The sequence below is a fragment of the Lonchura striata genome, chromosome 3 (genome assembly GCF_046129695.1).
Source record: "Lonchura striata isolate bLonStr1 chromosome 3, bLonStr1.mat, whole genome shotgun sequence".
Classification (NCBI taxonomy): domain Eukaryota; kingdom Metazoa; phylum Chordata; class Aves; order Passeriformes; family Estrildidae; genus Lonchura; species Lonchura striata.
The window spans coordinates 21,320,001-21,345,700 of NC_134605.1; the positions used below are offsets into that span (position 1 = coordinate 21,320,001).

A 25,700-nucleotide genomic window follows, 5' to 3' on the forward strand; every position below is an offset into this window, starting at 1 on the left:
CCCTTAAATGTTGCAATATATTCTTCTTTTCCTGGCAAACAAAAGGAGAGGAAAAACAAATAAATCGCTGGCACTTAATTAAAGGCAACTTGCATGAATTATTTTCATAGCTAATTTAACAGTATTAGTGTAAGCACTGTATCAAAAAATAATTTATTTAAAACACTTAAAATCCATGAAGGAAGGAGATAAATTAATTTTACTGTGAATATACTTTTAAACTATTCTATAACAGAATTTTCATCACACGATTAAACTCGGAAAATAAACTGTACCAGAAATTGTATTAATGCTATTTAAGCAAGATGATCTGAAACACATCTAAATATATAACCTTTCTTGTCAAAACACAGATCTTTTCCTTCCCAACTCTCACTAAAATTACGACACCTCAAAAAGAAACAGTAACCTACATACTTCCAGTAGCTCTGCCTGAGGTTTTGAACAAACTAAAGCTACAAAGAATTAATTTAAGAATCTACCTTAAAGCTTTATATAGCACTGTGCCAGACAGCAAGTTAACATGAATCAGTAAATGAATAAGTTAGGTTTTTTTTTGCTGGGGTATACTTTTACTAGCTAGTATGTACCATACAGGTTATTTTTCTTAGTTTTTCCTGAAGGTGAAACACAAATAGCTAAGGTTTCAATCTCAGACAAAAAAGTATAACATATATGGAGATTACATTTTCCCTAAAATCTTATGCACCAACATGTACACAGACCTCACACTAGAAGTGTATGGAATTTAGAGCTTAAAAAGGCAAAAATAATCTGTTTAGCTAATAATAAGTTAATAAAATCCCAATGAAAACATGCAGGTTTTATGAAGTGTAAGAAGGAAGGTGTGAAAATCTGAGGATGTCAAATTCCACCCTTCTTCAGGATAAACTCAATCTCCAGGACAGAGCTACACACAGTGCAATACCATCAGAACAAACCCAAAACATATGCATAAATACATAGGTAAAGGGAATAAAAGTATGAATTTAAGAGACCAGTGAATGACAGAATATGCAAAATACAGGTGGGAGGACACAGGTTTTTTTGAGAAGTCCTTGGGTGCATTTGTCCTCTGTTGTAGCCTAAACACTAATATATTGATCCTAAATATTGAAAATGCTTCTCCCTAGATAGGAGAGTAAGTTCAGAATAACTGCAAAATACATCAGATAAGGAACCAGGCAATGATTGGATTTTGCTTTTACTTTGCTTTGTAATAAGAACATTAGAAGTTTATTACTGTTTGTTTACTTGAAGTACTTTCAGATTTGCTGCAGAATTCCTGGTGGGTTGTGGGGTTTTTTGGTGTGTGTTTTTTTTTTTTTTTTTTTTTTTTTGGTGGAAGTTTTTTTGTGACAGTAGCCAAATCATACTACACTATAATGTAAGAAACTCAAAATGACTATCTATTATGCTCTCTTTAGAGCTCAAAGCAAGATTCAGCTCTATAGCAACTGATAGCAACACATCCTGGATCCTGACATGTTTCAGTAGAGGAGGAGCACCTTGGCTCATGGTGCATAAAGGATTCACAAACAATGAATTTTCTAGGGTTTCAATGCACTCAAAGCAGCAGCCTGCATCTCATCTAATGAATATTTAATAAAAGCATAAAACACTCAAGCACAAATTTATTTGCTATGGGTGCTTGCTGCACAGGCATATTAAAGCAGCATGAATACCTACAATGGAGAGATGATAAAACAGATGCAGCACCCTTGTATTTGTTTTGTCCCAGGTACTTAATGACTGTACAAAAAAAAAAAAAAAAAAAAAAAAGAAGGACATAAATGTACCAACATGCAAAATATTTATGTACACACATTATGCACTGTAAACTGCTTCTGATCATTCACACAGACACAAAAATGTATGGAACTGAAGTACACACCAGGCCCTTTTAAAATAAATTATTCCTAAACAAGGACTTGAAGAAGCAAGCAGTTCATCCAAGAAAAAACTTCAGTAATTCTTCAAGCAATACCCCTGCAGAATTCACTGTTAATTTTTTTCATCCTCTCTCATTCCTTTTAGCTTCAAAATATAGTCCATGATACTCAATATCATCAAATAAAAAATTTCAAACACAATACTTATTTGCATCATTTATTTACATAATTATTTGATTTACATCAAACTAGCATTCATTTGCTTAAAAACTGAATTTCACTTCTAAACAAAAAACTCAACTGTGCACAGCATTTTACCTCAGAGAAAACATTTTGGTGAGCAAATATGAACACCAGATAAAGATACTAACTGCATGCTTTTCCTACCAAACTATCTTTTCTGCTCACTTGACAAACCCAAAAAAACCATTATTTGCTATTTTTATGCTGTTTCTATGCCATGTATTCAAACACCTTCTATGACAATATTCTAGTTAGGTCAAACTAAAAATATTACATAAATTATTTGAAGCAGGACAGGGGATACCAATAAAATAACTCCAAATTTCTCCAGTCTTAAGAGTAATTAATTCCTCACAAAAAATTAAACTTCCCTGTTATGATCATTTGGCTGAAACCTCAGGCATATTTTCTCTCAATCTAGCATTGATATTTGGGAATTGATTGGGCACAGCAACTCCACATCTGCCTTGCCGTGCCCAGCTCTGAAATGGGAAGATGGGAGGTGAAACACCCACAGGTTTGCCACAGGCTAGCAAAGAGTCAGGAAAACCAAGAAGAGGAAATTAGGTTACAAATCTTTTTTGTGCTTTGTCACTGAAAACCAAACCACAGAGCAGAAGGCGCGAGTCAAAATGTTTAAGTGCAGGACAGAAAAGCCACTAAATAATATTGGCAATCAACACTGTATAAACCTTTAAATATAAAAAGGATGCTCTATTTTACACTTGATAGGAATGTATGTATTTAGAATGGGCATTTAAAAACATCCATAACACATTCAAATGTTTTATGTAAGAAAACCCACTCAATCTGTTGCTACATTTCATACCACAATTTTTGTTGATCCTTTAAGCAAATTAAGAACAGGCTTCATTAATAACCAGTTGTGTAAACTGCTGGTTGTTTGTTTATTTTTTCAAATTATCACTTAATGACACTTAGAGAAACCATTAAAAATGCATAGCAGTCATTCTAGCCAGTGTGAAGTGTTGCAATTCATTTAATGATTAAAATGTAATTACCTGCATAGAAAAGCACAAGATAATAGGAACACCATAAAAGAGTTTAACATGTTTTTATTCTGAATTTTGAGTACTGTAGATTGTTGCGTATTATGGCAGTGAAAATCTGGAATTACAGGAGATGTGCAAATATAGAATGGCACAATCTGTTTGTGTCACAAAAAGCATTCAAACAAGGGAAGCACTCTATTAAAGCACCTGTAGCTGCAGGAAGGGCTTGTTTCTTTGCCCAATTGGAGTCAACAGCAGTTTAGTATTCAACTCTTTGGAAGATCATTTAACCCTTAGTCTGATAAAGCACATGGAAGCAATACTTCCATGGGTTGTAGAAGAATTTACAGTCCTACATAAGCACTATGCTGAGCTTTATTGCACTTCCACCCATCCCACTGGCAGTATTACATCATAAACTAGGTCTGGCTGTATCCATATTAATCTGATCATGCGCCCATGCCCGATTTAAATCACAAACATAGGACTAGATGCTTTGATCTTATTAGGTAGTAACAACAATGGAACCATAGACGAGAGAAATAAAATTGCAGCAAGAGTAAATCAAATCTGTTTATTCATAGGTGGAATGTTCCTTTACATGAGAACCCAAAAGTTTATTAACTAAACCCCAACAACGATGTGACAAACCCATCTAATTATTACACAACAAAACCTGGTAGAGTGCTGTCAATTTATCTGTCTCCCAAAATAATTACTGCCAGAGAATAATCTGCCACCTCAGATACTCTACTTCTAACAACCAAGTTGCTTCTCTACAATCTTCAAAATGTTAAATGTGTTCTGAATAAATAAATTATGCCAAACCACTGTCTAGTATGTTCCCAGATGTACTGTTCAGTGCTCCATTTCACAGCAATTTAAAATTCAAACATTTATCCGCTACACCATCAGTATATAAACTTATAAGGTCATTCTGAAAAAGTAATGCAGCTTAGGAAAACTACACTAAAACAGCACATAGACAAAGTCATTAACAAGAATGACTGATACAATAAAACCAGCCAGCCTGAACTACTGCTTCTGTGGCAAACTTTGCAGTAATCACAGGCCAATGGCTTGCTATTCCATCCAAAGGGAATACTTTCCACACAAGGTGTGCACTGCTGAACCTGGAGTAGCCTCAGGTTGCATCATGCACAAAGTACCTCAGCACACTGCTCTTCCATTAGTACATCACTCCCCGGATCTTGAGACAAAAAATTACAAGGACCGTATTCTCCAATTATCATATTGAATTTGATTGGGTTTTTTTCCAAACACATAATAAAGGATGATCAAGTTGCATTTAGAAATAAAACACAGGCACTCAAAGACACCAAAATAATACTGTCTAGTTTAAAAAAAATTAAGACTTAAGTATGAAACCAATAAAAATGATGGAATTATGTTAAAGCCTAAGAAATTCATTCTGAGAGAATGCAGAAGATCTGCTTTATCAGTTAGGGTTGAGTTAACTTTTACAAGTACTGCTCTTGTTCTGCACTAGCAGTTTTCTGTTCCTATGTCTTGCAAATAACTTTTTTTAATAGAAGAATCTTCCCTGGTTTCTTTCATTTCTCACAATCTTTTTCTTTTCCTTTCCAGAAACTATACTATTTGCCCTCTAAACAAGTCTCCACAGAAGATTCCAAGGAAGAAATTTGGAGAAAAAAACATCAGATTCATGATTCCAAATCCACAACTGAGAAATATCTACATGTATATTTTCTATTTTTTAATGCTCCCTTCCCTCTCTAGTAAGTACAGATATCTGTGTCTTTTCTCTTTGTGAGGGAATAATTTTATTATGAGGTAATCATGTTTTATTATGAGGTAATCAGTTTTGTTCTCATGCCTAACATGAGAACAAAACTGGAAAAGTTAAAGACCATTAGCAATTTATTCTGAAGGACTGAGGAATTACTTCTCAAGGGCTCCTTATTATTATTTCAAATTATCCTTTTGCAAAAAAAAAAAAAAAAAAAAAAAGAAAAAAGGCTGTAGAAATGTCTACTCATTCCACAGATTCAGGGATTCAGGAATCTGAGGGATCTGGCAAACCAATCCAAGCCTTTCTCTGGCAGAAAGTGTTCCACTCACAACCATGACAAAGAAAAACTTGATTAGTTTTTATAACCAAGTGCTTTTGGACTGCCATAATCCCTGTTCCTGGAATGTACTATCAGAACATGGTTTATCTCGCACTGCACCTGTGATCCTGGGCACCAAAGCTTGCACTACTGGTGTCCAACATAAAACTAATATCCATTGCAGAAAAATGAAGTACAAAGAAAAATTATACCTGCTGAGAAAAATTTAACAGCATAACTGATACAAAGTCAGGTAGAATATCATGAGGCAAAGAAACTTAAGAAAGTTTTCCAGCTCCTGTTTTGTTTCGCATATAATCATTAAATCAGTAGCCAATCACAAGAAGTATGAACCTCTGATCCCTTCCCACCATCTCAGATTAGAATAAAATTAAGATAGTTGCTACTCATGACAAATGACTTGCAGGGAACACTAGATAAGTGATAAATTACTCCATTTTGCTAAACAGCCATTTAAATTCATAACTAAAATGGCTACACCATGCAATTTCCTCACTAATTTTCATGTCCTTTTATTTAATCACACAGAGTATGCACTTCAAAAGGAGATTTGCATCTGGGGAGGGAGAGGAAAGCAAGCAGGAGTTTTCAGGAATGGTGCCATCTTAGTGTACATGAAATACTAAAGAACTAGAAGGTGAAAATAGGAGAACCTTTTTCTAATTAGCAGCTGCATCATTAAGAAGTGGATTGCAGTACCCTGCACTTCATATCATAATGATAACGCATCAAAAAATTACTCAAAACCCCAAAGTTGGAAATTGTGATTTTAAAGGCATTCTTGCTAAATTAAGAATAAACTGCAAAATGCCAAATACTCTCACATCACCTACATTCACAAGAGAAACTACTTTTCCTCAACCTTACTGTTGCCTTAAAATTCACTTATGAACTTTGCTAAGAAGTTGGGAAACCAGAGCAGAAATATACCACCAAAAAAATACAGGCTTCAGTTTCTGCAGCAAGCTAAAAAACATGCTGGACAACTTTCCAAAGGCCTTTTCCAGGCTTCAAGGTTCCTACAGACTTTACAGCTAAACTGCAAAATTAGAATTAGTTTGCTTTGAGCAAAAATCAAATGCAATAATTCTTGCAAAAATAGAAAGCATTCTCTGTCTTAGATAAAAAACCATTTTCTGTAGAGCCTTGGACAAAGCAGTAGCACCTTCATCCTTGCTGAGAGTTTTCCAAATGAGTCGCATTTGTTTTTCATTGTTCTGAGTAAAAACGTGGAATAGGAGAAGAACATAAAATTGGTGTGGTTTTTTTGTTTTTGTTTTGTTTTGTTTTTTTTTGGGGGGGGTTATATTTAAACACACCTTTCAAATGAAAGAACAAGGAAGAAAATAATCCCCAGCTAACACACTTGATGCATAGAAAGAGTTAATGAGTTAAATTATCTGATAAGGAACAGTTTCAAAGCTAAAAAGAAACTTCTGAGACATCAATTGAATACCATTCGTATGGCACCACACAGCACTAGAGGATTAGTGCAGCATGTCCTGGGGTTTAGATGCAATAAAAAACAACAAGCAATTTTCTAGTCCTAATTAACTCCTGTTAAAAGAAGCCCTTTGTAGCAATAAGCTTTCCAGAGATGCAGGGGGAATGCCACTGCAATGGTATTATGTACATGATGAGCCACTGCTATAAAAACAGTTTTGCACTTGTCTCAGAGGGGTATTACAGGAATACATTGCATTTGACACAGTAAAAAGAAATCCAGCATGGTTTTGGAAAAGTAAAACATCTTCCGGAGGAGATGGACAAAACTGTCACTTTTTTTTTTTCCTCTCTCTGCCTAAGATTGTAACACTGAAGAAATAGCTACATAAAAACATTTGGGAAAAGTCAGTGGGATCGCTATGTTAGTCTTCAAAACATGTTTATAAGAAGCTATTTATAGCTCTTGGTCTTCCTATAAACATGGAAATGTAATGTGAAAACAGTTGCTTTATTACATCTTCCAGCCTGTTGAGGATACTCTCATTTAAGAAAGATTTTTCACATATAAAAAAGATTCATACAAAGAAAAATCTTTCCGAGTTACTGAGCACATGAAGACATTCTATGAAAGGATCCTACAGCAACAAAAGGAATCTGAGAAGCTGAAGTCTCAGCTGAAGAAATCTTCTGTTCAAAATAACAAGCACAGAAATGTGCTAATGGCCTGTTGCTACACTAGAAATATTTGATCTAAACAAGCCATCTAATATCTCTTTGCAACCCTGCCTCCTCAAATGAAGTGAAAGGAATTTCCATGTCAGCTACAAAGAGTAAAATAACTCTTTTTTATTGATTAGTTCTGAGCTCAAAACTTCTCAAAAGAGGCAAAGTATTAGTCAAAAATACTCTTTGAGCTTCATTATCTCAATTCATTGTCATGTGGAAAGTAATTCAGCCAGAACTATATTTTTAACATAAGGCTGCATATAAGTAGTAGTATCAGGATAAATCTGCTTTCTTGTGATGCATTTGATATTTATTTTGGCACACCAGAATTACCGTCAGCCACCATCCATACATAGGTCAGGTGTTAAAATGAGTTACGGAATCAGAAACATTATTATTAAAAACTGAAGTAAGAGTTATAAGAAATTCAATATAGTGTTTTTTGAAACAGTTTTTTCTTCCAAAGAATGACAAAAGTAGAAGAATTTTCATTTAGTGAGCAAAAGAATAGTGCCAATTTAATTTGGTTTGAATAATTGGTGCTGAACTCCAATATCTGATAAATTTCATTAAAAACTCAGATAAGCTTCCTCCAAATTGATTAATTATCACTATCAATGACTAATGATATTTTACTTTTATGAATGTAACTGATGGACAAAGCACTAAGAACAACAGAAGCCTTTAATCAATGAGCCCAGCACAGATATTTAGTGGATTGAATTTGGAAGAGACAACCTTCTGCTCTTGAAAGGAGAACCACCTATGTGTCCACAGTTAAAAAAATAAATGTGTATTTTTAAATGGAGGCAAATTGAAAAAATATTAGTAACTATTTGTATAACAGGGATTCTGGTCAAGGTCATGGTAATAAAAGCAGCTGAACTGTCTGTACTTGGCAGAGGAAAACACCCACAGGTATTTACACAGAACTGCAACCACCTGCAGATGTATGGGAAGAAACATTCAAGGGCAAATCCAGAACCAGGAAATGACTGTTTAAAAATTCAGATGAAACACTTGAAAGGACTTCCCAAACCACAGAAAACCTTGATGGTTATGATAGTGCTGTTACCATCTCCAGAGGCTGCAACATATCTTCCTAGAAATGTTTTGACCTATTACTTTCAGGTTCTTTTACCTTTTGTTTCAATGATGCCCTCTGCTCTCTTCTTCCCTGTATCTTAGTTTTTCCTCCTTTAGAGACCTTTCTTATTGTGCTGCAATTCCTGCTGAGAGGCAAAGGTTGGCTAAGCTGTATGCTGGTCAGTGTTCTCACTAATCAGCAGCCACTGGAAATCCCCAATAACATTTGAAGATCAGAAAAAACCTTAATAATAAAAAATCTCTCACACCTCTATTTGTATTTCATCTGCAGCAGTCAGATAAAGGAATATATAAAAGTAGGGTGTTAAGGATAGGTGAAAAGGTAGACTGAATTAAAACTAATTTAATAAATTTTATGGAAAAGAGTAAAGATTAATGAAATCTGCAGAAGTGTGACAGATGATATTCTACATGAATGTATTGTAGCTATTTTTTGCTTTTCTTGCAATATTGTTGCCTCTTAAATTAACACTCTCACTTTTTTCTTTCAATAAAGAAAAAAGCAAAACTACCATTATTTTTGTAGTGGTTTGATAGGATATGTCTAGTTTTCATACCCCTTCTTCCAACCCCAAATCAAAACTTAGGCCATAGTATTTCAGAACATGGGGAATGCTGAAGAAAAAACACTGCCCACATAAGCAAAAGCCTGTTACTGAGTATAACACACCAGGGTTTTGCATAAATAACAACCAGAGATAGTCAGATGATAATTTCACATGTGACAATCTCAAAATCTGATTTATTTGACTGCAAACAGGTAGGGTTTTTTGCTAATAACCGCAGATAGTCATCAATGCAACTTACATAAAGTTTTAAAGGAATACTAGCAGCTACATAACAATTTTAAGAAAAAAATTGCTGCTGAAATAAGTCATTGCCACTACAAAGCCACTTCATGAAACAAGCCCACTTATGGACATTACAATTCTGTATCATAGAAAAGCTTCCTAAACACATAGCAAGACATCAATGAAATATTAAAGTTCTGAAGTCCATTCCCCCCACACCTTCTTCCATGATTCTCTAAAGCTTACCTCCATAACATGATACAGGAGGATACTGTTCAAAGAAATTTGATGGATACTTTCACATGTTTCATGTAACTGTTGCTAGTTTTTAAACAAGATAATTCTTGCTATTGCTAAACAGAATCACAGAATTGGTCAAGCTGGAAGGGACCACAGTGGGACATTTGGTCTGCTCTCCCTGCACAAGCAGGGTCACACCACAGCACAAGGCACAAGATTGTCTCCAGATGGTTCTGGAATCTCTCCAGCAAGGGAGATTCCACACCTTATCTGAGCGGTCCATCCTAGTTCATGGTTACCTTCACAGGGAAGTTCTTATGTTCCAGTGGAATCTCTTATCGATCAGTTCCTGTCCATTGCCTCTTGTCCTATTGAGAAGAGCCTGGTCCATCCTCTGACATCTTTCCCATCAGAGACATTGATGAGGTTCTTAGTCCTCTCTCCTCAGGGCTGAACAGCCCCAGCTCCCTCAGACTTTCCTCATAACAGAGGATCTCCAGACCCTTGATCATCTTTGTAGCCCTCCACTGGACCTGCTCCAGGAGCCCCAGATCTCTCTCATCCTGAGGAGCCCAGAACTGGACACAGCACTCCACATGTGCCTCACCAGGGCTGAGTAGGGGGTCAGGATCACCTCCCTCAACCTGCTGGCAATGCAGTTCCTGATGCACCCCAGGACACCATTGGCCTTCTTGGCCACAAGGACACACCGCTGGCTCAGGGATAGCTTGTGGTTCACCACGACCCCCAGGTCCTCTTCCACAGCACTCATTCTTCTCTTCAAGAAATACCAGGGCTTGGCTCTTGGCTCTCCTACACTCACTCTTAATCAGAGTTTTATAATGTTCTAACATTCTTCCAGTAAGCTATAACAAAATAAGGCTTTCAAGATCTACTCTTGATACCAACTTTTCTTTTAAATGAGACTTTCAAAAACTGATAAGCAGGTTTCTTTGTCTGACCATAGCTTTAAAACTATATGTGCACTGATTTATTTCCAGCTATGAGTATATAAAAAGAGCTATGTCTAGATTTATATTTAAATAGGCATGTATTTTAAAAATATAAAAGATTTCTAACTCTCTCCAAGTCTTATTATAACATCTGTGAAAATCCAAGAAAACTACTGCAAGTAGTAAATCAGTATTATATATACTTTACATTTAGTTTTTTGAAGACTGACTAGCCCCTTTCTCCATTAACTCAGTATTACCTCCTTATTTTTTCAGAAGTCATAAGTCTTTGAAACTACTTGATAAGGAGGCCTCCCTACTGAGCTTACCAATAGCCTTTTTATAGAAGCCTGCAGGAACACTGTAAAAGCAAAAGAAGATTAGCAGAGTATAAAAATAATTGGACTCTAGTGCTGTATTGATATTTTAGAGGAAAGATTTGCTGTCATGACTGAGCCAAGATATCTGCTGGTAAATTCCACTGAAAACAGCACATTTGCACCACTGGTACTTTATCCTACTCTTTATGCAATAAATATGTCTAAGAAGGTGAGATACTTAGAGTGTCATAGATAATGTAACATATTTGCATCATTGCATGGATCAAAGATAAAATATAACAACTCACTTCTCAGGTAATGGAAGGGGTAGAAAGAAGATGGAGATAGAAAAAGAGTGATGCTGTCAGAGATACTGCCTCATTTTGGAAACATTAGATATTAAGAAGTAATTTCACCCCTCCAGGAACTTGTCTAAAATAACTGCTTAAAATGCTTCAATATTTATTATTACTGCATAGGAGCTTAGAATTATTTACAGCCTTCTGCCCTACAGATGTGAAATAGAAACAAGACTGTAATCATCCAAAAAACACTTACAGAAGAAAGCGTAACTGAAAATATAATTTAACATATCTTACAAAGGATAATCAAAAGAAAAAAGCTGTGACACACTACTGACAATCACATTACATAAATTTCAGGTTTGGGTACTCTTCCTTTTTCAAGAATCTAATCTGCATTCAGGGTCTGAAGTTTCTCCACCTTTCAAGGCACTAAGATTGTGTTCCCCACAGCTGCTGGTACTCCACTAAACCATCAACTGGAGAAGGCAGGGAAAAAAGCAGTGGAGTCTGTATCCTTCACCAAATGTTTTGGCAACCAACATCTACTTTCCACAAACTTCCATCTCCAAACCAATGTGGAAAAAAAATGCAAGACTGAAGCCTGTGTCAACAACAGCAGGAACCACAGTCTGGTTCCTTCTGCACAGCTTGAGCATGACTGTTGGTCTCACACGAAAGCACACAGGAATCAGGAGTAAGGACTACAATCAGATTGATTGTATGTACTGCAGCATAGAACAAATTCTATGGAAAAATCCAACGTAATAAACCCCTTCTTCTCCCCTCAGAGCAAAAGAAAAAAAAATTCCCTCTACAGTACAGAGTCAGTGAAAGTTTGCTTCAAATAATAATTTGAACACAAATGCTCTCCCCAGCAGCCTTCATTTTTTTTCTCTCCCACCTGTGCCTCATAGGTCTCATGTAATTACCCATCAGCTGTTTAGATGCACAGCCCCAGAGGCTGGTGGGGCTTTACATTTATTACTTTAGGAAAATGCCATCATGCAGTAGCCAGAGTGACAGGATCAATATACAGAAAATGCTTGCACTCTGAGTTACACAGGCTATTAATTCAACCTTCTTCTACAACCCTACTGTTTTCTTTGTGTTTCTGAATATAATTTTGTTTTTCTAAAATCCCTCCTTATTTTATAGCACCCCGAGAAAAAAAGTAAAGCCCTTTATGCACAATACACAAGACATTTGATTCTGAATACATGCCATTACACTTCTAAAGCTATTTGATTACTACTCTGGATACTTTAAATTAATTAAAATTGAAGAGTTCTTGACAAAACACACTAGCATTCATCACAGAACCACCAGATCAGTTATTATGTTCATAAAATAATTTAAACCTTTCTGAACTTTCAGGAAAGGGAATTACTGCATCTGTGAAGAAATAATTCTGCAATTATTATCTCTATTTCTCCCCAAGGCTCCTACACCTTATGGACTTCCCAAGGGTTTGGATTCAAAACTAATAGGAAGCTGTGTTAAAGTATTTTAGAATCCTGTCCATCAGTTCCATTTTTGAGGTAACATTATATCACAGTAATCAAATGAAATGGTACAGATATAAATGATTTAAAATTAAAAGTATGTGAATAATTAATAATTCTTCTTAATTGTCATTAAATAAGAAATTTGCAGACTAGCAGTCTATTCTTTCTTAACTCACTTCTACCTGAGTTAATTTTCATTGGATTCCTGAACTGAAATTTAGAAGTAAAACAAAATTTAGAGGATAAATTGATTATTTTATTATTCAAGGATTATTTGTTTGTAGTTTTGTCTGTGGCTATGGAGACAATATGACACTGAAATATTTCTATCTCATAAGCAAAAGCAGGCAGCATTCATCAGTCTGTTAGCCATGACATTAGGAATATTTCATGTATCCAAGGGCAGGTCCTGCAGCTCTTGTTTTTTCCTCCTACACCTCTCATTTATTTCCCTACTCCCCAAATATTAAATTAATAACCAACTTTCCATGCTGCCATACAAGAAACACAGACTAATTTAAGCAGCTTCAGGCTCCCCATTTTTATTTTCTATCCTCATCTTTCACATTTTGGGGCTTTTTGTGTAAGCACAAAGAAAATCTGAACAGAAATCTGCCATAGTTCCTCAGAACACAGTAAAAAAACAGAACTTTTCTTCACCCATCCTGTTGTGGGTCTTCTGTCAAGTGGATGCCTAGCAAAGGAAATTAGCCATTAAATTACTAAATTCATTTACTCTTGTATTAGCAAAGAACTGCTTCAGAATAAAGAGAAAGTGCAGCTAAAATTTCTATTAAAACTCAGGAATTTACCATGGATTTCCAAATTGGTATCAAAATAAGCTGCATCTTGAGCCATTCCTGGTAGTGCAATAATCACCATCCATATATTTCTCCCTGGCTAGTGAGTAGTGTTAGGACAAGACAACTTTTAATATTCCTTGGCTTCTCTCAAGACTCACAAAATGACACTAAATCTTCCTCTCAATGTCATCAATTTTTCAAGCCTAGAATTATGTTTTCATTCTCTTAACACTTTACTAGTTTTGTAGAATAACTTTCAGATGATCTACAACATCCTGTGCTTACTCACTCCAGCCCAACACTTTTTTCCTATAGGCACAGCTGACCACAGAAATGATCTCTGAACCAAGTAAACCACAAAACCTCAAGTGGGCAGATGCAGGATAATTCTGTGTTTTGGCTGCTATACACCCACAGCTTTCTGTCATTAATTGAGCTGTAACTTGAGTAGTGACCCAATTTTTGCTGTATCTTTTCTTGTCAGAACAAAACCAATTATGAACAGCTCCCAAAGTTATAACTTTTTCACATTTTTCTTAAAACACCCTGCTCATTTCTGATACACTTAAATTTAATTCAGTCTCTGTAGACCTCCCAATGCCTTGAATGTACATAGATGAATGCAGAAAGATTAAACATTTTCTTACTGTGACCTACAACAATGTGCTGAAACTTTAATTATTATGTTAATTCAGGCACTGGGCCCAGTGGATTTATTATATCCCAGAAGCTAATACAATCTACTCTGGTGAGATGTAGGCATTAGCTGCATCTAAGTATTTTGTGTACAAATATTTAGGCTGTGTAATAAAAGGCTACACACTAATTTTAAAATCTAATCCTAATTTTGGGGCATTTTCCTCAAAGAGATATCTTGTTCCTCAGAAAGAATCTGAAAGTGTGGCTCCTTGTAGCCTGAGAGCTTGTGTCTCAGCCAAACACTGTCATCCCCAAATTCAAGGCTTTTGAAGCAAGGCTGGTATTTATTAGATAAAAAAGTATTATTATTATTATTACACTTGTTTAGACTACCATCATGGGATAACAATGGGGAAGAAAAAACCCCAATCAATAACGCTTTTTTACTCCACTCCAAAAAAGGATGAGGTACATTCCACACTGTTAGAACAATAATATTCAATCCCAAAATAGTTCATTTGGAATAAAGATGGCTTATATAAGACAATGTCAATCACCGAAAATTAAGGTTTGACATTTTTCCTAATAGAGAATACAGATGTTTCTGATCAGCTGTCCCTCACATCAAACACAGTTTTGTATTATTCACCAAGGAAAAGCACCTGCTGGTTTCTTTTTCTAATTATCCCCTGTCTCAGCCAGTATTTTTGTTATTTTCCATTAGCAACATGATTGACAAAATGAAAATCATATTTTAAATAGTTTTGAAGAGGAAAAGAAAGTTGGAGAAACCTGATGGGGTTGAATTTGCCAGACATTGCTAGAACCACTGGAACTTTGCTGACTACACAAACTCTTTTCAAGCAATGGAGCTGGAGGTAGCTTATACAGTTTTATTTTTCCTTGGTTTGCTACATCAGACTATTTTCTATTATAGTATCACAAAAGCACCTGTGTTGTAATTAGAAGCAATCTGGCTTTCATCAGGAGAATATTAAAAAAATGTTTAATATAATAAAGGCAAGCAGGAATTAATGAGAGCTTTCAGGCTTTATACCACCAAGGCAGAGATTTTGTCCTGGGCTCATTTTTGATTACATATTTTAATTGCTTACCAACATATTGCCTTCATAACCATCACAAAGATAATTCCAAATTTTCAGGTACAAGTCTTTATATTCCAAATAGGAAAAAAAAAAGCTACAAAGGAATCCTCCTATCAATTTTCTCAAGTTGATGTAAATAAAGATGCTTGATGTTAAAGACCATGATGTTAAAGACCATAGCTCAAATATATTTTTGTATTATTTAAGCAATTTGCCCACAAGCCTATTTGTTTCCTGCATTACATCAAACATTTCCCAACTGCAAGATCCAATATTCAAGGGATTCTTACACATTTCTACTCTACTCAAATCTTACACTCAAATCCTTCACATGAAAATAAGAGGGTTAATAAAGCACATCTCTAGTACAAACTTCATCATGTTTTGTTTTTTTTTTTATTTCAATTCTCCAAGATCTGAGCTGACTCATACCACAAAGATAACATTTGAACTTTAATCAATTATATGAATGCAATCTAATTCCCATTTATATATGTATACAAATATATAGATAGATATATATAGTATTCTCTGGTTATGAACTTTCTTAACTTTCATCCCATTTTCATTAAATTATTTCCTTCCTCTCCATTTCAGCATTTTTTTAGATACCTAAATAAGAAAAAAATATTCTAAAAAAGACCTTTTAAAATATACAAACTCGTTTGATAAACTATGTCCAATTCTTCTCCTTGCTCAAGAGCAAACACTATGCTTCTTGATTGTGAAAAAAGAATGGGTTTTTCCACAACTAAAGAAAGTTCAAAGTTACCATGGTAACTGAACAAAAAGTCACTAAGGACTTGCTACTAAAGGGCTTTATAGTATATAAAAAGTACATTCAGTTAGAGGTATTGGAAAATCTTTTATAGTTATTTAAAATACACAGAACTAGCAAATTCAGTGATTATTATGAACAAACATTAAAAGTTTACATTTTGGTTATTTTTGCAGTAAGAGGCACCACTGAAAGGCTTGTTAATTAAAGGTCAAGTCTAAATTGCATAAGAGAACACTGAAAAACCTGTTCATGCATGAACTTTGTTGTACTAAATTTTCTCAGCTGAGTATTTTGTTGTAGGACAAAAACATAATTTAAGCAAAGTATTCATTATACCTCAAATGAAGCAATTTATTTCTTATCTGAGTCTGACAACTTACTGCATTAAGTTAGCAAAAAAACCAAAAAACAGCTAAGCCATGAGGTGTGTGAGAAAACAGCCCTGCTTTCACATTGTTGAACACACCCTTATATACACACATAAAAAAGCCCCACATATTTCTAATTTTATCTTGTAAGGTGTGATAGAGTATTTGTACATTTCTATATTAGCTATAACTGATTTAAAATAATTAATTGGATAATATTATACTCATAGTTCTCAAGAGTCAGACTCCAAACTTCCACTGGCATTTCAAGGGATAGGGATACCAACCTTTACATGGGGCTGTGTATTTCAGTGTAACTGGTATTTTAATGAACTAAGTTCTTAGCCATTCCCCACTGTTGATAAATTATGTTATTCTACTCTGTTCAGGGCTGTTGAGCAATTGAGTACCCTGAAAGGAAGACAGGCTGAAATTTGGTCAGGCACTTGAATTTACTCTGAGATTTACCCAGACCATCAACCAACAAAGAAGGCATGAACCACTTTATTCTGCCCTTCACTACACATGCTTTTATTCCTGTGTCTTTCTACTAGTTGTATAAATGGTTCTTATTCATTTTCTGAGGTCTCGCTACAGGATGCCAAAGCTTGCAAAGTCATTCAGAAAATTTCAATTATAAACAAGTAATTGGCTGAGAGAACAAAATCCCACACTGGTATGCTTGCTACTGATGTCTTTAAAAGAGTAAAATAATCACATGTTTTTACTATACATCCTATCAATCACTGCACTTCACATACAGGCCTTGTAAATTTACACCTTGTGTTAAGGTGGACCCTAGAGCGCTTCACTAATTAATTTAGGGCTGTATTTTAAGAGACATATAGTATATTGTCACAAGCCTTTAACTGAAGTTGTATAGAGATGAAAAGATGTTTAGGTCAGCCTACTTTTTAAACTCCATGGTATTTTTGATCCTACTTGCAAGATGTTTCAGACTTACACAGCAGTAGTTCCCAGTGTTTGCAGAATAGACACACCACACCTAAGCAAAAACTTCTGAAGTCTGTAGTTACTCATTCTGTGACATGTTTGAAGTCTGTGCACATCAAAGTAGAACTTAATTCAGAATATTGGTGTGGATTTATCTTCCTGTTGAGCAGCAACATGTGAAATTCAAACTTCAAGGGCATTCCAGTCACATGAGAGTTGCAGCAAAACCTTGCACATACAAAGGTTTATATTTTGAAGATTCAAGGTTGAAGATTTATCCTCTCTATTCCCTAGAATAATACTTTTCTTACATTTAGGAATCATGTTATTTTAACTAGCATATAGTGATGAAGCCAGCTGCTCTGGGCTTCATCAAAAAAGGCACAGCCAGTAGGTTGAGGGAGGTGTTTCTGCCCCTCTACTCTATTCCACATGCAATGATCTAGCCAGCTCTGAGTCCACAGCACAAGGATGTGGACCCTGCTGGACTTATTGGAGAGGGTCCAGAGGAGAGCCAGAAAGCTGCCCAGATGGCTAGAGCACCTCTCCCATGAAAGCAGACAGAGAACTGGGGTTGCTCAGTCTGGAGAAGACATCAAGGAGCCCTTATAGAACCTTCCAGTACCTAAAGAGGGCTTATTAAAAAAAAACAAAAACAAACCAACCAACCAAAAAAAAAAAAAAAAAACACACAAAAAAAAAAAAAAAAAAAAAAAAAAAAAAAAAAGGAAGGCATCTGCAGATATCTTTACACAAGCAGATACTGCTAGGACAAGGGAGAATCTGTTTAAACTAAAGAAAGATATTTAGATTAGATATTAGGCAGAATTCCTTACTTAGTGAAACACTGGCACAGGCTGCCCAGAGAAACTGTAGATGCCCCATTCCCCAGAAATGTCCCAGGCCAACCTGGATGGGGCTTTGAGCATCCTGGTCTAGTGGGTGGCATTCTAGTCCATGACAGAGGGGTTAAAACTAGATGATTTTTGAGGTCCCTTCCAACCCAATCCATTCTAGGATTCTAAGATTTGGTAATTTATCAATCCAGAAATAGTTAACCTCTGGGGATTTCAGTATTTCTTTTCACATTATACCTAGTTATTATCAGAGCAGATGGGAGCATACTGAGGGGGCAAATTGTGTGCCACAGCACATCTTGTGGTTCTATTTATTTAATAAACCAATCTTGGGCCCCATCTGGACTACTTAGAGATCCATGTTAGAGCCCATGTCCTCAGTTTTACTTCCTCCTTCTATGTTGTGAGGGAGGAGAAGAGATGGCACATGCCTAGTTCTCAACCCAGCATGGAGTTAAAATAGGACTGAATCACCCATCTATACCTAGTCACTGATAAATATTTCCACTTCTCAACATTAGACATCAAATTCAGAGCTTGTTAGTAAAATATTAGTCAAATGAAAACAATAGTTTATAATAATTTTCTACTGTCTTCCCCTGGAAAGATCCTGAGATATCCTACACGTAGCAAAGGCACTAAACTTAAGGACTGAATTCAAACCCTGTAATTTATTCTCAGCACTTTGCATTTCACTTAGATTTGAAAATGACAAGCTGTTGGTCCAATTTTTGTCAACATGTTTTTAATTAGTTCTGAATTTATGACAATTAAAGCTCGCTGTTGCTTTTAAAATGAAGTTACTGAATTTGCCTTAATTTGTTTTCATTGCTCAGCAATGTGTGCATTTTAATTCAACATGGAAATATTCCATCCTCTCTGCTTTCTGTAGGGAAGATGCTACGATCAACATGATCGTCTTTTTTTTTTTTTCCCCATGAAAATTATTGACTAGAAAATAAACTGAAAACATCTTTTGGGAATGCTGGCCATGCTCCACATTTGACTGGCTCCATCTGTATCTCAGCTGACTCAAAGAACCCAATGCATTCCAAATCTTTTTTGTGGGGGAAAAAGAAAAGAGGAAAATGAAATATTGCACCATAACATTGATTTCTTTTGTCTGCAGCTGTAGATTTGTTTTTAGGCAAATAATGTCTATTATTAATTAATCTAGGGCCATATACATGACAAAAAAAGTGAAATATGTACTTCACTTAAAAGCTGAGACACTACACAAAAATTAATTGCCACTTAAACTTTTTTGGGGACAAGGAAAAAGAGGGTTTAAGTATGACTAGCATTCTAATGAAGAAATAATTTTGGCAAGTTCTTAGAGCCTTAACAGTAAATGACAAGATTCTGTATATTAGAAGAGCAAGGTTTAATCTCATATGCTTCAACCTCATTTCTCCTCCCTTGCTTTCATTTTTCATCAGGAAAGTAATTTTCTCTTCACGGGTCCTCTGTGAATTCATATTGTTCATGCACTATTTCTTTTGTGAATGGCTGCAGACTGATCTATGACTATGTAGACTTATATGAGTATCTGCAGACTACATGCCTTGGCCAGAAATTGTGGCAGAATCTTCCAAAAAGTGCTTTAAAAAAATCTGAAGCAACAAAAGCTGAAATTATTAACACACCAAGGGGAAGTCTAATAACAGAAGTACAGTATGACAACCTGTTTTCTTCTTCAGCTAACATGAGTTCACTAAAAAATTATGTACCAAGACCATTTATTTTGTAAGAATTTCAAAGTCAGTTTGGTTGTTGAGGATTTCATCCCCTTTTTAACTTCTTACATTTTCTCTTTAAAGGTAGCTTTTGTATACTGTAACTGTAAACCAAAAATTAAACAACACTCTTACAAGAAGATGTTATAATTAGAAAAAGGAAAATTTTTATTATAAGTTATTGGTTTTCTAGTTTAACTATTAAAGTAAAAAAAAAAAAAAAAAAAACCTTGCTCTAATATCCAATTTAAATGACTTAATAATAGAGAAAGCTGAATGAATTCCCTAGAGCCCCAACTATATCTCCATACTTAAAAAACCCATCACCATGAGTGAATACCTAAAAAATTATGGGAGAAGAAATTAAAACATTCATAAATTTAACTCTAATATCTGAAATTTTTCACAAAAATATAAAAAAAGCTCAAATTTTTTTTTACTCAAGTAGATAATGCCATCACCTCCTGTCTGTCTTATGCTAGTAAAAAGTTAACCCTATTACTAAGAAGACTCTGTGTCTCAGTTGTTGTGAGCACTCTATTTGCAAGGTTTAACAATCTTTGTAATAAACAAATCTTTTAAATTCTTATAACTGTGTACAGATGTTGCCCAGCTCAGGAGTAAAGATCCTTCTGGTTACCAAAGACACCAAGAGTTCAATAAACAGTGAGCATTCCTCATCAAAACTGTACTCATTTAACATCTAGCTTGTGACTGCAGCCCCTAAGAAACACTCATAACCCCTTCCACCCTGCCAGTTCTTCTAACCAGGAAACAAACCCATTAAAATCACATCCACCATTCCTTCCTGCTAGGAACCTCATTCACATCCATATTTCAGCTCTACCAGAGTCTTTGTAATTGACTTTCAGGGGTGGTCCTGTTCAGGGCCAGGAGCTGGGCTCCTTGTGGGACCCTTCCAACAATCTGTGATTCGGTGACTTGTAATTAAATCCCAACAATAAAAGGTGATAACATCACTTTTCTTTAAACTTTCCCTTTTGTGCTTGTATATAGAAACATAATAGCTCTTGATCACTTATCAAAGAGGACTGTAAAGTCAACAATGCACTTGCCCCAGCACACATCCATATGGGAAAGCCTTCTTCTCAAGAGCATTACTGCCTTTTGTTCATGCCTGTCCTGTAATTGGTGCAGTCAAGTCAGAGTAATGCGCTGGAATTCTGTTGTTCTCTTCAATGCCTCTTATCAGAGCCAGATTTTATAATGTGTTTGAAATGTGGATTACTTGTTCAAAGAAGGAGGCCAAGTGGAAGCTGAATAACCCTGACCTTTCTGAGCTTGGAAAATCAAAACAATACCAAAAAAAAAAAAAAAAAAAAAAAAAAAAAGAGCACTCATGACCTGAATGAGATCTTTTCATCCTTTTCAAATGCACATTCAGTGATCAGGGTATAGTCTAATTAGAAAACAAAAACAATCGGGAAGTTGTTAAACAATTATTTTGCTCAAAATATATTGAGAAAGTTGCAAAAGTTCAAATGCAGTCATGCCACCACTGATACAAGAAATCTTGGTAAACAGTGAGGAGGAAATGCCTCTACATTAAATGTGTTGTTTCTATGGTTTTCAGCTACACACTGTTTCTTTCACTGACTCATCTCTGAATAAGTATGCTCATAGGTTTGATGAATGTAATCTATGGACTGTAAATCCAGTTTCCTGATGAAAAGGCATAGCATTTAGCACACCTTTGTTATGTTGTTATAAATATCAAACTCACCTTCAAAATGCAGCTATTTGCTCTCACAGTTGAAATCTCTTGTGGTATGAACCATACCTGTGTTTGAGACTACCATTTCTGACCTGCCCACTAAACAGCTTGAAAGATCCCATTTACTTCTCCATTACTGACCTTCCTCTCAAGGAGAACCTTTGCATAACCATGATCTTGACGTTCTCTTCAGATAAATCTTTACAGTGATGCACACACACAATAAAATCAATACATACTAAAAAGACAGCAAACAGGAATGGGTTCTGACATGCCATCTACAAGATTTGCCAAAACTTATTTTCCCATCTTTGTTGTCATCAAGAGATGTTTGAAGCATTTCAAGCAACCCTCCTGTAAAACCAGATCTGAAGTTGACAATGGTTATGTAGGGCTCTGAGACCACAGCTTCATATCCCATTTATTCACTTTCTTCTATCATCATAGCAAAAGAGTCTCTACCTCAAAGAGACTGATACTTGTCCTTGTGCATAGCAGAAAAGGGGCTCCTTGTATAATGAACTAATTAATTAACTATTAATACGGTTTCTGGGTATTCCAATAGTATAAAAAAATAACAGTACTGATGGCATAAAGTACATGCTTTCACAATACCCAAAGAGAAGTATAAAACATCTTATTCTCCATGTGGTTAAACCCAGCAGGCTCTTCACTCCCATTCAGTATCCTTGCACCTTTTGACTACACTTTCCTAATTAAGACATTCTGTACTTACATAAGGGTACTTCATTCTTTCTCCCACATCCCTCCAGCCTGTTACCTTCTTTGACAAAGGCATTGCAGCCTTGCAACAGTGCCTCAAGCGCTACTTAAATCTGTAACAAGCAAATTTGTTTGGGGTTTTACCCTCCAAAAGCAACCATAAGCCCAAGGCTTTTATTTATTTAAAATATCTGTTAATCATCAGTCTGGATTTAATTGGTTTGCAGTCACAGCAAAAATCATGTTGCATGCATTTATCACAAGACTGACTTTCTGAGGGACTGTGAGGATGCTAGGATACCAGTTAGAACAGAATTGTTAGGCCTATTAAGCACCAGTGCCTATGCAGAGCAACAACAATGCAAGTACAAAACTTGAGGGCAGAATTCATCATTCTGAAAATCAGGCTTCTCAGCTTATATCAAAAACAGACTTTAGTCTGACACTGCTAGTGTTTAATACCCCTTTTACTCTGTATTAAACAGAGGTAAAAAGTTCTTAAAAAAAAAAAAAAAAAGACTAACAAGCATGACACACATTATTGTCCTTGTTACTGAGTTATAACACCACTGTATTGCTGTGGCCTGGCAGGAGCTGTCACTTCCACTTGCCATTGCTCCCAGTTACTGTGGCCTGATGAGACATGGTGCAAGATCACATGTCACATCTCTTGAATTGAAACACTAATGCAGTGATTTGCTTAATACAGAAACAGCTCCATAAGGAAGCATGTGCAAGACCATTTTCTTGAAGGACTGGGAGGAAGAGATCATACATGTGCCTGATGTTGACAGGTTTTTCTTAAAACACAACACTGAAACGGTTTGAACTCCCTGCTCCAAGCTCTCTCATTTGGCCAGTGGCTGCAATATACACAAGTCTATTTTTTACATTTGCTTGTGTGTGTTTGAATTCAGAGCACATACTTGTATCAATTAAGAAAGAAAACTCCAAACAACACTTTAAAGCTCTGGTACAATTATTACAAATAATTAAATGAATGATTTGGGCATGTCTTTTTTAGAGATAAAAGAAATCTTCCTTTAAATAATCTTTACAAAGGCAAACACAACTGCAGTCTTTTACAGTATAAAAATCTTCCATTCTTCTAGACACTCATAAGAGTGTGGGTAATTCAGCTGACCAGTACCCTGCAGGTCACACTTTAGTTTAATTTCACAGTATCAAGTTTTTGGCCTATATCTGTCACATGTAGTAGCAATCTCACTTCGCAGCTGCTACAAGGCATAGAGTTGTGATAAAACACAAGTACACATTTCCACACAAAACTGAAGAACTATCTGGTTGTACTCTTTTTAGATGCAATTCTCCACTTTACTTACATTTCACTAGTAGAAACATCAGCTTTAAACCTCTACTAAAATGAAACAAGACATCAGGGACAAAGAATTCAAATTAAGATCTTTACTTCTATCTTGGATTTCAAAGTTGGACCATAAGCAAGAATATGTATTTCCAAAAAGTAAGCTAAATACTGATTTGGTCACAGACACTAAGCATGTATTCCTGCATCTTTTAAGGAACTTCCAGCATCACTGGAGAGTAGTAGAAGACCAAAAGTAACTTGCTCAAAATGTTTTAATGAATAGTTGGGACATTTTTCAGGCTGTCATCTTGGCTCAAGGCCTGTCAGTGTACCCATCTATAATCAGCAGAATCAGGCCTGACTTTACACTAGAAACTGGAGTGTTTTAGATACCTGTGTCTTATCTAAAAGGCATACAGAAACTGTGAGAGATTTTACCTTAAATTCCATTAAGTGAAAGAAGGGGTAAGTGCAGAGTTGTTAATGCATGCAAACCTACTAGTTAACCTACAGACATCAGGAACATTTTGTCTTTCTTCCTGAACCTGTATATTCTGTAAGGTAAATGAAGTGCTAGCGGATGAATTGGCATTTTTAATTGTCTTGTACTTGAAAGCTTCTTAACAAGGGTACTTTTATGTCACCATGAATATTATTATCCTGTACCTGTTAAATTACTTAGTGCAGTCTTTGAGTTAACCATAAAAGTTATCTTTCCAAAAAACACTAACAAACTTGACAGTGCACAATTTGATCTTTACATTTCAACTGAAACAGAGACTTGCATTACTACTAAATATCTGATATTTCACTGATTTTTTTTTCCCCCCTAACTATTCTTCAAATTCTTGTTTGCTTTAAGGTATTAGAATTAATGCTTAACAGCTACTAAAGAATCCTGCAACAACCATGCACAATTCTGACCTTCTCAGGAGAAAGAGCCAAGAAACTGCTTCTTTCCTTCTGCTTTCAGATTTTAATGCAAAACACAGAAGGCAGCCACAGGCAAAATAAGAGTGATACACAATATGCAACAGCAGAATATGCTGCCAACTATGCTGAAATTTTGAAGGGTCAGCCTGTGAGAATGGACTGACTGCCCTACCAGCACTGTGCTGGACACATTCAGAGTTTGGATCATCAAGACAATATTTTTTATCAAGACTGGTAAAATATTAGCATATACAAGTGAAAGGAATATTCTATTCACTTAGAATAAAACATGATCATACAGCAATATAAGTCCCTTTATGAATAAAGAAATTTTCTTTGGGAAATGCTTACTAATGAGAAAGTATTTCAGTACTATCAATCCCAGTATTCTTATGCCTGAGATTGATAACCTGAAGGTATAATAACTATTTTGTTATTTAGCAGAAGCTACTTATTTTTACTTTCTGTTTAAAAAACATTTGAGGGTAGTCTCTAAAGGTTGTACATTATCATTACCTCTATTATAATCAACAGCACATTGCTTTGTGTGCAATTTAACATCCAAGAAATCTCTTATCTCCATCTAGCATGATTAAATTTTGCCAAACAGACTTATAGTTCATTTTTAGCTTTTGTCTCTTCTCTATTAATTATTTCACTCAGGATGGCAAATGGTCTTTGATTCATGAATTAAACTCTGGATTAAATGTAATAGCAGCTAACAATGCAAAACTGCACATATCATATATCCCCAGTGATATTAAAGCCACTAGATTCAAAAACCATATCTTTCCCTTTCTAAGGCTCAGCTCAACAGACAAGAATGGTGACTATTGAACATTGTCTACCTTTGGGACCTTTGTAATTCTTAAACATTCTCTTGAGGCAAGTTCAGACACTTAACCTGACTTCCCTCCTTTTGAGGAAAGTTTAAACATATTTGCTCAATTTCTAAACCAAGTTGTTTAGAAATGAAGATCTCAAAGCTCCATAAATTCTAACTACTTAAAAGCTGTCACAGTGCTGAAACATGACAGAAGGTAAGGTGAAAAGACCATTTAAAAGATAAAGAATGTGGTTTCT

The 25,700-nt window shown here is 35.5% G+C and overlaps 1 protein-coding gene across 31 annotated transcripts in view; it reads right to left on the reverse strand.

Annotated features, from left to right (window-relative positions):
* NRXN1 (neurexin 1) overlaps positions 1-25,700 on the reverse strand; it is a 669,257-nt gene that overhangs the window by 444,276 nt on the left and 199,281 nt on the right. For all 31 annotated transcript variants that reach the window (XM_077781934.1, XM_021540205.3, XM_021540201.3 and 28 more), the window contains one exon: positions 1-31. This exon is cut by the window's left edge and continues 271 nt beyond it. In XM_077781934.1, the coding sequence (XP_077638060.1) occupies positions 1-31 (31 nt within the window). The remainder of the gene's footprint in view (positions 32-25,700) is intronic.